This window comes from Mizuhopecten yessoensis, unplaced genomic scaffold, assembly GCF_002113885.1.
Source record: "Mizuhopecten yessoensis strain PY_sf001 unplaced genomic scaffold, ASM211388v2 scaffold10955, whole genome shotgun sequence".
NCBI lineage: Eukaryota > Metazoa > Mollusca > Bivalvia > Pectinida > Pectinidae > Mizuhopecten > Mizuhopecten yessoensis.
In genome coordinates, this window is record NW_018408805.1 from 194,159 (window position 1) to 209,392 (window position 15,234).

The 15,234-nt window shown below is 37.7% G+C and overlaps 1 protein-coding gene across 2 annotated transcripts; it reads left to right on the forward strand.

Moving 5' to 3' along the window:
- Positions 1–402: 402 nt before the first annotated feature.
- LOC110464079 (estrogen receptor-like) lies at positions 403–13,325 on the forward strand. Of its 2 annotated transcripts, none has more exons than XM_021519113.1 (9): positions 403–454; positions 2,286–2,512; positions 5,110–5,220; positions 7,826–7,939; positions 8,146–8,267; positions 8,701–8,881; positions 10,427–10,568; positions 11,002–11,132; positions 12,752–13,325. In XM_021519113.1, exons 1-9 carry the CDS (start codon positions 414–416, stop codon positions 13,027–13,029), a joined length of 1,347 nt encoding a protein of 448 aa, XP_021374788.1. In that variant the 5' UTR covers positions 403–413; the 3' UTR covers positions 13,030–13,325. The 2 variants fall into 2 exon arrangements, with proteins under 2 accessions (XP_021374788.1, XP_021374787.1); XM_021519112.1 differs by lacking the exon at positions 403–454 and adding an exon at positions 1,756–1,935.
- The last annotated feature ends 1,909 nt before the right edge of the window (positions 13,326–15,234 follow it).

Below are 15,234 nucleotides of genomic sequence, written 5' to 3' on the forward strand. Positions count from 1 at the left end.
TCCTCCCTCCCCTTTTCCAGTCTGATTTCCCCTACCCACTCTTTTCACTTATAGAAACCCGCCACTGCTGCATTAGCCTGCTGATGACCACTGGCCAGTGGAGTAATCCCTGGTATTGCGTGTATGCGCTTGACCAGCGGTTGAGCCGGTGCATGTAGTATTTATTGTATTACGATACCCAGCTATTCCGGACAGGTCACGAGGTTACTTAGACATTAGGTCCGAGCGGTCAACTCTCTGTGACCCAGAATAGACGGATAACATTATTGATTCCCCAGTCTTTGTTAAACTGGCCGAAGTTGCTGACCACTGGTCAGATCTTTTGTGTATCATAGCTTTAAACAGTTAATGTAAAACTTCGGATGATCACTAGAGCAGGTTTACCGGGATATTTAAACAATGGTCAAACCGCCATGAACCACCATCAGCAGTGTCCAACGGGAGCTCTAACATGGTAGTGTACTAGATACGAGTGTATATAGGCTATAACGACTCGAGAGGATTTATCCTGGGTATGATTTTGTTTACTAGTCCAATGTTTACGTGGATATGGAAGCCAAATTTAACGTTCAGGATGCCGACTTTGAGGATGCGTTGACCGTGCTGAGGAGGATCACAGAACCGGGAGGCGCGGTGTCCATAGTCAAACTCCTGGCAGAAAAATCAGACATGCTTGGGTACGTGTGTACTCGACACATCCATCATTCATTTTCCAATAAACCCCCACGGTACGGAGGAATCTCGAAAAGTCTCGTTATTTATCGGATCATTTGGTCTCCAAGTATGTCGAGGTCCAGTAGAATCATTCTGGTGTATAGAACGACTTTAACCGGCAAGTTTAATTAGCACTGTTTGGTGGCATCGGTGTAGTACAGAAGTTTTAAAGTGCCACTGAGTGGTGGCATTAGTGGAGGATAGACAAGTCAAAGTGCCACTGTGAGTCACAGATCGGTGGCAACACTGTATAATATACAAATATTTGTGCCACTGTGAGTCACATATCGATGGCATCAATGTAATATACAAATCTCTGTGCCAAATGTCGGTAGCATCAGTGATATAACCGTCAGATCCACTGTGAGTCACAGATCGGTGGCAACACTGTATAATATACAAATCTCTGTGCCAAATGTCGGTAGCGTCAGTGATATAACCGTCAGATCCACTGTGAGTCACAGGTCTGTGGCATCCGTGTTTTGCAGAGAAATCTTAGTACCACAATGAGGCAAAGATCGGCGGCATCAGTTAAGATATTATTTAACGGTTTAGTATAACTTCTAGAAGTCTTTTGTGGCATGCTATGAGTTAAGTGCCGAAAGTTAGACAGCGGCGATGTTTATTGTCTGACATTCTTACAAGTCTAAAAGCGTTATTACCCGTGTGTGTATTGGTATGAAAGACTCTAACAACGGAATTAGATTAGATATCTACATTTCTTGCCGAAACTTGACCAACCACAGTATTCAATTTGACTTAACTTGTTAGTGTTAGCTCCTATCTTCCCTTTGTCTATACGGTTTAGGATCATTGCATTCAATGACGATCAAAAGATTTCCCGTAAACATCCCTGTCACATGTGTAAAATTCTATATTTACACATGACTAGCCAGTGGGCAGTGCTGTGGCAGGCCGGCTGGGTCAGACTGACCGATGCGTGTACTGGCTAAGTCAGTGACCAACAGTACACCTACTATTACACACATACATTCGAGCTGTTAGTTCACGGCGTGTGAAGTTTGTATGTTGCACCAGACTCGCTTGCTGGATGGTCAGTACTGGCCAAACTTTACTCGGACCATTGAGCATGACAAGTTGACCACCTAATATCGGTATTTCAGATGACCGACCCATCCTGTATATCGGAATTGTAAAACCCCAGGATATTAATATGTTGATGGGGTGTTTTCAAGTGGAGGATCCCACACATTTTTACAGGTAAACTGATACTGACCAGGGGTCAAACAATGGAAGGACAACAGGAAGTGGCCTTACCGCAGAGTTAACAATTTCATTATAGCAAAGACGACTGATCTACCGCGTATACATTGTAGAGGAAGTTTGGCGATTGTGGTGTATCTTGCACTTGACGCCATTAAATAGCCGTTATGAAAATCTAGTAAATAAACCTCGGACTAAACTTACTTACATCTGTAGGTATTTTAAGCAGAGGCGTATTTTTTGTCCAGCTCCGGACCCCATACACTTTAAGTATATACGTCTCTATCCTGTCCAAATGAAACCATTTTTTGAATGATATTTAAATTGAGCTTTAACATCTTTTGTAGGGATTCCCTGGATAAAATGACCCCCAAGGATGAGCACACGGGGGTAGGGGGTATGATGTCACCTGGCAATTACCTGTCAGTTTCACACCTGATGCCCCATTCAAGTCATGTTCCTTCGTCCACCACCTCCGACATGAGGGACCACGAGGGATCCCTGCTCCCCCTCCTCGATGCATCCATGTCATACGCCGGAAGTAGAAAGTTCAAGCAGCACGCGAGTCCATCAGGTTTGTAATTTTAATATAATACATTTATTAAAGGTGATAACAGCTGTTTGATACAAATGTGTTGATTTTCTTCCAACAGATTTTTGGGGAATACTTTGTAAAATCGTTCTATAGTTGCTTTTCTACTAAGACATATTGTTTTTTTAATATATCTGTGTATATATATATATATAAAGACTTATGGGTATTATATGTACGAGATATAATGTCGTGTTTCTTTATGTCTCCCTAATCTGTTACGCTGTCCCAGACGGACATAACACATGTAAGGGTTACCCATGTAAGTACCCCGAGGTCGTAATACACTGGGCGTGATTGACGGGAAATAGACATCGTACATGTATTGGTGACAGATGACGAATGACAGGTGTCAAAACCGTCTGGGGTTAGGCTCGTACACACATGTGTAGTCTGTAGTATAATTGTAAATATGATTACACGTGTGTATGTGATTGTAAATATACGTATGTGTACAACATAGTTGTAATAAACTTGTGTATTACTTATAAGTGTGTTTCAGTAAATAAACGTGTGTATTAGTACTGAAATTGGCATCACTGTGCATGTGTCAATGCACATGTGTAATTGTATAAACTTTTACTAACGGGTAAGACCGATCATCAGTTATGATATAAGTGTATAAACCTTTATTAAGGGGTAAGACCGAGCATCAGTTATGATATAAGTGTATAAACCTTTATTAACGGGTAAGGCCGATCATCAGTTATTATATAAGTGTATGCCTTTCACTATCTAGGGCCGGTTTGATAACGCATGTATTTAAGGATCTTCGAACTACTGACAAAAAAATGAATTGATGCAATTTGAAACTTTTTTCTGGCATGACTAATGCTTTGAGAAATCATTTCGGAATTTCTTTAAAAAAAATATGAAGATGAAATATTCTGAGAGTTAACGCGCGATGGGGCAAGACCTGGATTCGCACCCTGGTCCTCTGAGCAATATCCTGACGCTCTAACCAACAGCACTACCTGGCCACTGGTTTTGTCGGGAGGTTTTACGGCTATACTACAAGTATATATAGTTCCAAAACGATATAAATGGGGGATTACAGTTTGTACGAAAAACCATAATGAAACTCTCAGTTGCCTGCAGTTGGCCCACACAGGGATCCCTCAGCATTGAAACGCCAAACAAGTTCATTGTTGGCAAGCTGTATCTATTACTGACACTTTCGTACAATAAGAAAAAAATCGTTACGACATGCTTGTAGGAAGTGCTGCTATTACAGCATAATATTATAATAATAATTGGAGGTTCTTATAAATCGCTTTATCACAACCTAGTTCGTAGGTCGTCTCAAAACAGTTCACAAATTATTATCCGTGGTTATAGGTCCTTTGCAACCAGCCAATACATTTCTCAACTCTATGGGGAGCATACAGCCGGAGCTGCCATTTTGGCGCTAACAGCTAACATTCTGCAATTCTAGTACTGCCCAACCACGTATTCATTTACAGCTGAGTAGACTGGAACAGTAAAGTATAGTTAACGCGACATGGTCTGTCTCTCTGAACATTTCTGAGGTACACGATCAGTGTATTTAAAAGAATAATCAGTATTATTTTTGGGATTATAGGTACATCTATACCGATAAAAACTGTGTGCAGTTTGAATAAAACCGATTAGCTATTTATGTCTAGAATGCACACGATTTCTCGGTATTTAGTGTATAACCTTCAAAATAGGTTTGCTTATTCCTTATAATTAAATTGCTTAAAACAGACAACACTCGCAAAGTGCATAGTTTATGAATATTTACTCATTACTGATATAAAAGAAAAAGCTCAAAACAACAACATTGCACTGTCATTTCATCGCCAATAAGAAATTTAGCATTTGTCATACGCTTTGCCAATCTGTCCCTGCAGGTAGGGCGTAAGAACTGTGCCTGCTGCCCCCATTGCATAATCGTAAGAGGCGACAAAATTTGGGATCTTATATTTTCTCTTCTTTCTAAACAACTTTCTTCTTCCTAATGTCTCCCTTGACAATTCCTCACTTTTGGCGTTAAGTTGAGCGTTTGCCCCTGTGACAAAGGCTTTGGGTTCTGTCCCCTGGCCGAGACATACCAGAGTCTGTAAAAATGGTAGTTTATCCTCCTGCTTAACCCTCAGCAATTTAGGAGTTGGACGACTGGTTCGCCCGTTGTCAGTATAATGTGACCGGGTTGGGTGTCCTGCTGGGTGTTTTCGGCAGTATGTTTCAGTGAGGTAGCACTATAAAGTCGGCATCAGTTCCGCGCTATCACAAGGCGACAAACACGAACATATCACAGCCTCCCAAAACACACACGCATACACTACACGCAAGCATCTTGCACACAGGGGAGGCCGTCCTTAATGACCGTAGCTTTTGGTAGGACGTTAAACAATATTAAACCAAACCAAACCAACGCTTCGCCAATCATTGCGGTATACAACGTCACCATTTTGGTGTTGTCTTTTTCAAGGTTATGCGGTATTACCTGAAAAGGTCTATCCTTGGGGGAATAACCAAAATTAAATTACGTCTTCATATTGTACTGTTGAAACATTTAGCGATGGTAAACTACAAATGTGTTTATTTATTTACAGGTCCCAACACAAACAAGTTATGTCAAGTTTGTAACGACAATGCTTCCGGATTCCACTACGGGGTGTGGTCGTGTGAGGGGTGCAAGGCATTCTTCAAGAGGAGCATCCAGGGTAAGTTCAAAGTTCAATTTATTCCATGTTGTTTCTCCTCAATATTGCTTATGATTGAAACTTTCGGGCAAGATAGATTTCGTCGATGTCTATCTGTTCGTCCAATTATTGTCATTTGCTACCTACATTTTATCGAAACTATATATAGGTATATAGTATCACTAGGCAATATGTTGCATACCTATATTACTAGGCTCGGCTAAAGGTCACAGCGACGGGTCAGATGGAAATTTAACAGGGTTTTCCAGCCTGTCCGGAGAATAGTGTCGGATTTGCTATAGATATTTTCTTTGTGAAATTCTGTACACCGCTAGATACCTTGTCTTGTTGAACTCTCATATCCGTATGTCTAACGTGTAAGGTAACGACAAGGGTTCAAAAATCGCATCTCTCTAGTGTAGTTTATACACGACTCAATATGTATCATCACACATCTTAAATTGGTTACGTTCCATGATGAGACGTTGCGGGGTACCTATTTTACGTCAGTACACAGAGGTCAAGTTACAGGGTCAGAGGACAAGTTACAGGGTCAGAGGTCAAGTTACAGGGTCAGAGGACAAGTTGTACTGATGCATTTCCGAGCAATAACTTTTGAATGTATTATGATGAAATTTCAAAGATTAATGGTTAATCACTTGATATTGAATTGATAAGAATTGGACCAAACCTGATGGCTTCAGTATTCTCATGGTCAAACAGTTATTATTTTCTTTGCCAATTTGAAATCCAAGATAGAAGCAGCTGCCTCATTTGTTATTTAAGCAATAAACTAGCGCGCACCATTCAGTTTGTCTGTGACACATGTGGCAGTTATACCAGTTGGTCTGCCACATCTATGCAGTTTATTGCTTATATTTATATTTCCATAATGAGAATTCGCAAAAAAAAAATATGTCTTTTCCAAATTTCAAATTTCCCGCTTATTACCGTCAGGTCAGGTCAGTATCTAGAACGGCAAAAAGATAACAGCTGACGTCATGCGCTATTTCCCATACAAAATTGAAAAGACTCCGCAATTTTCGTTAATAATTCATTTGATTTTGATTTATATATATATCATATTCTCGATTCATAAATAGTAACAAATGACATTTTGTAAGTAACTAATCAAGTGTCGTAAAACATTTTCCGATTTTATTGCGACCTATATCCGGCGCACGAACTCAACGGAAGCCCGCAGTAATCGGGTCAGAGTTATATTTACAGTCCGGCATGTTGTTGATGTTGATCGTGCAACCGGAGAAGGTTGATTGGTGAAAAATCCAGGCGTGAAATTGTTTGTTGATCTCACAGACACTTGAGACAGTCAGCTGGTGTTCGGGATCAAAGCAGAAGATACCGAAAAGTTCGGTAGTGACACTGTTAAGTCGCTCGGAGGTGCAAAGACCAACTTCAGTTATAGTCTCATAAGATGAAGCTGCTATTGGCAGTACTTTAGTAGTAATATATAAGGGCTTTGCCACACCAAATGTAAATATTCCTTGTGGAGTGCCACTATTCTTGCTTTAAACAAAAAGCTATGCCTTGATAATGTGTTGTTATTTTCGTGCTAATTCGAAAACCAAGATATAGCCACCTTGACCTGTAATCGAAGAACATATTTTCCGTTCTCACGTTCCATTATAACATTTTTTTTAAGGAATTTGGTACACAGTAGCAGAGCTCAAAATAAGCTTTTCTAAAAACTCTCCGTGACCATTGAGGAAAACATTGAATAAATATTGGATAAACAGGGCCCTTGAGTCTCCTTTTTATCTAAAATCTGATGTTTGTATGTTTGTATATTAATCAAAGGTCAGTGAATACATGCGAACGTATTTAGTGTGTGTATCGCTTTAATTAACGACTGTTTAAAGCATCGACACTAATTATTATTATAAGGTAATCATTATGCGCCTTGGGAACACCAACTCACACATCCCACACTGATTAACCTCGCTAGGGTAACTCGGTATAAATGATGTTTTGGGGCGGTGCTTCAGTGTAGGTGCCCCACGAGGCTGACGTGTCCTATGCTGGAGCTGCTGTAACAAGCTCCCCGGCAGCACCACTGTGCTGTGCTTGGTCCAGGATTGGAAGCCCTGTATATCGATTCGTACTTATATGCCAATGGTATTAAAAGCATTGTTAGATTTGTTTTTAAAATTCCAACTAAATACATCCTGGTAAATTTCTGAATAAAACCCCCAGAGAATTGTGAGATTTAAAAAATTATCATACAAACTTTAGAAGTGAATCTCAAGCGATCTTAATATTTTGTGATAGTTTTGACTTGATATTATAAAAAGATTGTAAGACTGTATGATGCCGTACAGCCACATACAGTTGCACTTACTGATCTGAATGTCTTACGTATTTAAGTTCACGTGCGTTGGCGTATTTGTATGGCTACCACACAGGACAGCCATAACCGTAGTGTTACGTGGACTTAAACATAATGAGCACGTTGCAGACATTACCGATTCTGTCGTGCTTAAACCGCCGCAGAAACAGACGACAAGATACGTTTTAAGGGTTCGTCATCAGTTACCTTGCGACGTTTCAGTACCATATATTTGTGATAGAACCTGCTAGGTGAGTACAGTGTAGTTTTGTTTTACAGGTCCTGTTGATTATGTGTGTCCGGCCACAAATACATGTACCATTGACAAACACCGACGAAAGAGCTGTCAAGCATGCAGGCTACGTAAATGTTACGAAGTTGGCATGAACAAAGGTATGAAAATCATCAATGTTTACATTAAAAAAAATCATCGTCATTTCAATGTTGATATTAAAGCATCGCCTTTGCAATATGTTTTAAGCTTTTGTTTAAAACATGTAATTCGTTATAGCTTATACAATAATAAAATAAACAGGACCAATGTAGTCTTTCACGAAACGCTCATGTGCTGATTTTGTTGCTTTTCCTTCGACTGACAGGAAGTCAGAGGAAAGACCGGAAGAGTTGTCTAGGCATGGGCAAGCAAACGACTAAGAGAAGTCGCGCAGATTCAATGGACAACACTGTTAACTCAACAAGTGGCAGTCCTAATCCAGCTAAGGTAATTAAACAATTGTTCTGTATTCAATAAGCAACATATTTCATAATTCACCCAAATACAGTAGGAAATTACCTCAATAGCGATTTGTAACCGTTAGATATTTGTATAATCTCAAATTATACTGCTAACTGATCTTGCAACAGTGATCACTGTTTTTCACAACTCGACACCTGGTGTTTTGTAACCCATTTTTTTACTTTCAACTTTTTGTATTATTTCCGATCATATAACGTTTTTCAAAATGTATTCACGGTTGGAAACATCAAGAGGCAACCGTTTCAAAAATGTACATAAAATATACAGCATACAAAAAAGCTAATGTCGTATTAAACCTTGTTAATCATGAATTCTGAGCGATATTAGTAAAAGATTTTATCAGTAAAGCATATTTGATATTGAATCCTGAGTTTGAAATTTGTATTTCCATCCTCAGAGTCCGAGGCGGTCTCAGACGTCCACCATACTGGACGTTTTAGCCAAGGCGTACTTGCCCACGATAGAGAGTTTCCACAACCACAGTGCACCGCCCACCAAAGTACATTTATTAAACTCGTTGACAAAGCTATCCGAACGGGAACTAGTCCATCTGATCAACTGGGCCAAGAATGTTCCAGGTAAATTCTTGTTTGTGCTACCTTACCAGATATACATGGCATTTGTGTACGAATTTTAGTGTTTTACCTCACACAATTATTATTGAAGTATAAACGCCCAATTTTTCATGCAGTATAAATTAATTTGATAAATTACATCTCTAAAGATGAACCAATTAAGTTAAGGAACTGATGCTCATGTGTTGTGTAAGTGCAGTCCCGCATGGGTTTTGGAAAATTCCAGCTTCAATCCGTGTAAGAGTTAAATTTGCAGCATTTGCTATTCATGATCTTATCCCTTGTTACCTGGTTATTACGGTACCTTCATATTATTTAAAACCTACTGCTGTTTGATTACCGTGCTATGTAGTAGCCGTGTAGTTTTCTGCAAAGACATATAACATGCTGTAAAGACATAAAAACATGATTTCTTCCGGAAAGACATAAGTTTTCCGTAAAGACATAAGTTTTCTGTAAAGACAGAAGTTTTCTGTAAAGACAAAAGTTTTCCGTAAATACAGAAGTTTTCTGTAAAGACAGATATTTTCCGTAAAGACAGAAGTTTTCTGTAAAGACAGATATTTTCCGTATAGACATAATTTCTTCCGTAAAGACATAAGTTTTCTGTAAAGACATAATTTCTTCCGTAAAGGCAAAAAAATCTGTAAAGACAAAAGTTTTCCGAGAAGACATAGATATAGATTATCGACACAATATTGACTGAAAAATGGTTTTCCTGGCTAGAAACCAGTTTTATCCCTGTTTCATCCCAATTTTACTTTATTCTACTGAACGGATTTTAGGTGTTAAAGGGTTAAAACACGAATCAATCTCAAAAAGCTAGTCTAAAACATTATGTCAATTGTATTCAGTCTTCATTTATTGAAGTTAAATTATTTATTCATGTTTAAAGTTTAGTAAACAAAAGACTGACAAAAGTGTGATCTGGAAGTTTATTTTGTTATTCATACACGAGCTATGAAACGGAGGTCACGCGATTGTTTTCAAATATATGAAGGGTGAAAGCTGCTAGTTTTGAAGTCCGTCGTTATACCTTTTTTCTTCCATATTTACGACATTCACATTTAGTCTTTTTAAATATATTAACACACCTTAATTAACTTTATTCATGGTAAATAATTAAAAAATAAACAAATGAAACCATAAGGATAATTGACAGACTTTCGAGAATTCTTTTGTTACATGTTAGCGGTTAAAACAAAAAAGGGAAAATATGCACAAAGCCGATACCGACCATTAGAATGATCAATTTCCCATCACTTCGGTATGAATTAAACATTTCTTATCCGACTGGTGTCAAGTCAAATACACGTTTCACTGGGAGCATCACTCGAGTCCAGACACTATTGTCCGAGCAAACGGCCTTTGATCTATCGGTCATTTATAAGGGATTACTCCGGCAGAGAGTCATAAAAGAGGTTATTTTATCCAACAGTCGTGGATGGCTTTCTGTACGACTGACCGGTGACGGAGCCGCTCCGCCATTGTCAGCGCTGGACATTATACCGTATTGTAAACGTAAAATTGGCTTTACTCTGTCCTCAGGCTACACAGACTTGTCCCTTAGTGACCAGGTCCACCTCATCGAATGTTGCTGGATGGAACTTCTACTGTTGAACTGCGCATATAGGTCAATGGACCATGGCGGAAAACGACTGGCTTTCGCATCAGACCTTATACTAGAAAGGTAACCATACTTTATCACCATACATCTCAGCGTTGTAAAACGTTTGCAATAAGGTGTCTGTTGTTGAAAGCATGACAAGCTTTACATCAATAAGTGTTTTTCGTCTAAGACATTTATGTTCAAATGCTAAATTCATATGAATGTTCTGAACAAGATTAGCAAGCATTTTTTTTTAAAGAATTGATTTTGCAGCTTATCAGTCAACAAAACTGGAAATAAGACAATATATTACTTTATAATAGATCCATGTTTGTTAAAAAAAACATAAATTTACGTTACAAATATCTACATGATATAAGAAAATAACACTCGAACAAAACATGTGTTGTCATTTAAAAGTGTTATGGAACAGACAGATGATATATCATCGAAGAGAGCGAATTTTATTAAAAAAAAAATCCATGCAATGATGCAGATGTTTTTCTTTACATAGGCCTCACTGGGAAACCGTTGGTATGTCCGAAATATTTGAACAAGTTGCGGCGGTGTCTGAACAAATGGTTCAGTGCCATCTCCACAAGGATGAACTTCTCTTGCTACAAGCCACAGTTCTCGTTAACGCTGGTAAGATACTAATGCTTTTCTTTATTTAAGTTTATCTAATTTAATTTAAAAACTTATACTGAATGAACGGCATTTTTTTAACTTTTCATACCGGCTTGAACTTTGAAACATGCTGTTTTATACATATATTAGCATTCTAAATTTGATAGTTATTATTGATCTAAATATAGGTATTCCCTTATTCAATATTAAAATATATGTGTCGTCAATGCAAACTAGATTCATGGAACAGCTCAACGTCACCAAAATGTTTGCTTGTGTTACTCCAGACAGGACGAGAAGCTACAAATGACGCCGATCAAATTGCGTTCATACCCCTATGAACGCAATTTCTTCTGGCAATGTTTATAGGGAAACTTGTAGTGTAAAGGAAAATATATATTTAAATGAAAAGGCGAAATTCTTCGTAAACTGAATTTATTTTTGAAGTAAATAACTATATATGAGAAAATGTAGAATTGAAAAGTCACTATGTTTATAATATATTCCGTCTTTGCGTATTGCAGACTTATCTTCTCTTGGGAGCAGGGATTGATTGTTACGTCACTTGTTTGTGAGAGTAAAGTCATCAATTTTTGAGAAAACGACGTAATTTTCTCACACAAACCAATGACGTAACAATCAACACCTGCTCCCAAGAGAAGATAACTCTGCAATACGAAAAGACGGAATAGAGGATATCTAATGGTGTCTTTAGTAATAACAAATATAATTCACAAATAAAGACACCATTACATTTTCTATTTATTATATTTTTAAAGCATAAAACATGAAAAATGTAATGCATTAAAAAAAGGGCGGGAATCAGAAGCGCAATATTTAGCGCCATATTCTGATGACGTCACACTTGACAACAAGGCTGCGCGCCATTTTGAATGGGATACTCAACGCAATTCTGCTATTTCCTGGTATGATTGCGTACAAAAATGTTAATAATTGTATATTTATGTAAATACTTAAGTGTGTGTACCAAACATTTACCATAGCAACCACTTATTCTACCGTCGCTTCATTTGAATCTGAACAAAAAATCGTTGCCTTTGAATGCAGCGAATAGAAGATACCGCGGTTATGATTGGTCAATACCAACTGTGAAAATATTTGTCACAGTGTTAAAGATATCAGTTTTATCAAGTTGATAGATAGAGAATAATACATCCCTTTTTCCATATCACACCCAGTATCAACCCGAGACTGCAATATCAGCCCAAGGGCCGAAGGCCCGAGGGCTGATATTAGTCGAGGGTTGATACTGGGTGTGATATGGAAAAAGTCATGTTTTATTCTGTTTATTACATACTAATAAAAGCTACTAATGTTAAAATTTTCTTTTGAAATATTGAATACGAAAAATAATCCAAAAGGGGTGTGATACGGGTTTTGCGGACTGATACAGGTTTTGGGGTGTGATACGGCGGAGGCTGATACAGCTTTTGGGGTGTGATACGGCGAGGGCTGATATGGGGAAGAGCAATTGTGTCGTATCGCATATATAAAATACCCGTATTTATTAGTAAGTATGTAATACAATCCGATTTTTCAGTGGCAAAAATGTAATCTTTAACATGGTTATCGTCAATGCTTCATCTTTAACGTATCTGTATTATTTGTTTCAACAGAGGTCCGAAAACTGGCCAGCTGTAGTAAGATATACGAAATGAGACAGTCGATATTAGATGCCTTAGTAGACACCGCTCAAAAATATCACCCTGACAACCTGAGACACGTGCCGTCCATCCTTCTATTACTTACTCACCTACGTCAGGCTGGGGAGCGAGGTATAGCTTATTTCCAAAAACTTAAAAACGAAGAAACAGTGTATTTCTGTGACTTACTGAAAGAAATGTTGGACGCACAAGACTACTCTGAAAAGCGGACAGGAAATGAAGGAGAATGACGGAAATATTAATTTCTCTTTGTTATTCTCACATCTTCGCAACTTGGTGCATTTAAAAAAAATATACAATTCGATGTTCAAATGTTCTAAGACAAATGAAGTGAACTTTCTGGAAATAGGGCATTTTCTTTAAGTGCGAGTTTGGTACCTGAAGCATTTGGACCCTGGTGGTTGAATGTGAGACTTGTGTGAAGGCGCCTAACTACCTCAGACGTTTGCGTTCACAGGGGTTCCCTATCATGTCAGATCCAGCTCCTAAAACATGGACAAATAAAACCTGTGCTGTGGATTTGTGAGTTATTGACAAAGGAAACTTCATTTGTTCTGTGGGCTGAGCAAGTCTTTTATAGCACTTAATGTGTTGTGCAACTTAGAATTGACTTTGTCCGAGGCGTAAAGTGATGTTTTATGACTACTATAAGATGTTTCACTCGCGAGTCATGTTGTAGACAATCTGTCTATAATTTGATGACTGATATCATTATTATGTTCTAATCACTAAAGGAGATACTTAACAAATTTCATTCTGACGTCACTATGTGGATCTATAGCTTAAAGCGTGATTTTGCGGCCAGTTCGCCATGTGTTGTGTACTTACCTTGGACGCTACGATGATTTGAGTCATTCTAGGTATCAATGTCAACGTGCCAAGCCAATACGTGTCCAACATATAAGAGTTTATTTTACGTCTGACCGCACTATTAATGATTATTTTGTACTAACGATATCTCATTTACATTTGATTCTTTATTAATTAGATTTGAAAATGTCCCATGAATCATTTATGCAAAAATCATGCAAAAATTAATAATTTCAAATGTCGTGATTGCTCCTATTTTATTATGTTAACACTTTGCGGGATAGTAAAATTTTCGTTCATTCGCGAATTAAGTATTTCGCGATTGTTGACAACACACCTTCAAGTGTTTATTTCCAAATTCTAAAATATTAGTTTCGATTTCGAGTGAAGTTATTTTAGCAAATATTTAGCTTTATAGTAGAGTTCAAATTCAATATAATCCAAATAGGTTAAGAAAACAAGAGAAAGCGTTTGATATAAACGTATATAAATGTATTGCCGTCTTTAGTAGATTATGACGCCACCTATATACTTGAAAGATAATATTTTATTTGTTTTATTGTAAATCTGTTTTTGATGTTTTTGTTGGTATGATACTTTGTCACACTTTGTTTAAAAAGGTATAAGTGTAATTTTTGACTGGTGTTCATATTGTGTGTACACTCGCTTGGTGGTATACATATGAAACGTTCTCGTGTTTATATTGTGTGTACACTCGCTTGGTGGTAAACATATGAAACGTTCTCATGTTTATATTAACATAATATTGATGACAAGGACGCCCTTCATATGTTTCTGCCTGGTAATATTTGGTGCATTGGTTTGAGAAAATAGAGAATTATCTAATCATTATCATTGAATCCTATATAAATGTGATTTAGTTATCAGGGGTTTTATGAAATAATCATAAAATAAGTTCTACTCACGTTTCACAAAATTGAGTACATGCATAAACCTTGTTCATCGTTATTGAAATATGATAAGTCGCCATGGATTGTTGTTCAGGATCTCTGTCCCATTGCAGGAAAAACACTAGATGCTTCCGTTCTAGTTTCATACATTAAGTAACCTTACCAGGCTTACGTTCACTCCGTTTTTGATATATGATACGGGGATCCCTAAGGTAAAATTCATACAATACATGTTTATTGGTAATGAATAGTTATTGGTATGTGCAGATAAGTCTTTTCATTGTTAATTGTAAGAATAATTATATGACAGCTGTAAAACAGTCAAAGTTTACAGTGAATATTCTGTATAAGGCCACGTATATAATTGGTGCACTTCGTTTATATTGAAATGTAAATTTGTGCATTTCTTATGCAGGTCTAGAATAGTGCATGAACTTACATGCTTAGTCTATAGTATGTGTATGAGTTAGCAAGCTTGTAGACATTCAGCTGCCGTATTACACAGCGTGCGTGGGAATGCACGTTGATTGGTTAGTTGAGTGTAAATAGAGGCAAAGCTGGTGCAGGGAATTCAGCCATAATTACGTTACACGAGTTTATAGTCAAGTGCTTTGAAATTGTGCCAGATTTTCTGTCAGATTCTTTTTAAAACTTCTATGAAACGCTCGACAAGATCCAATCTTGATTTCCTCTTTTTTTCGATTTTCCACATTG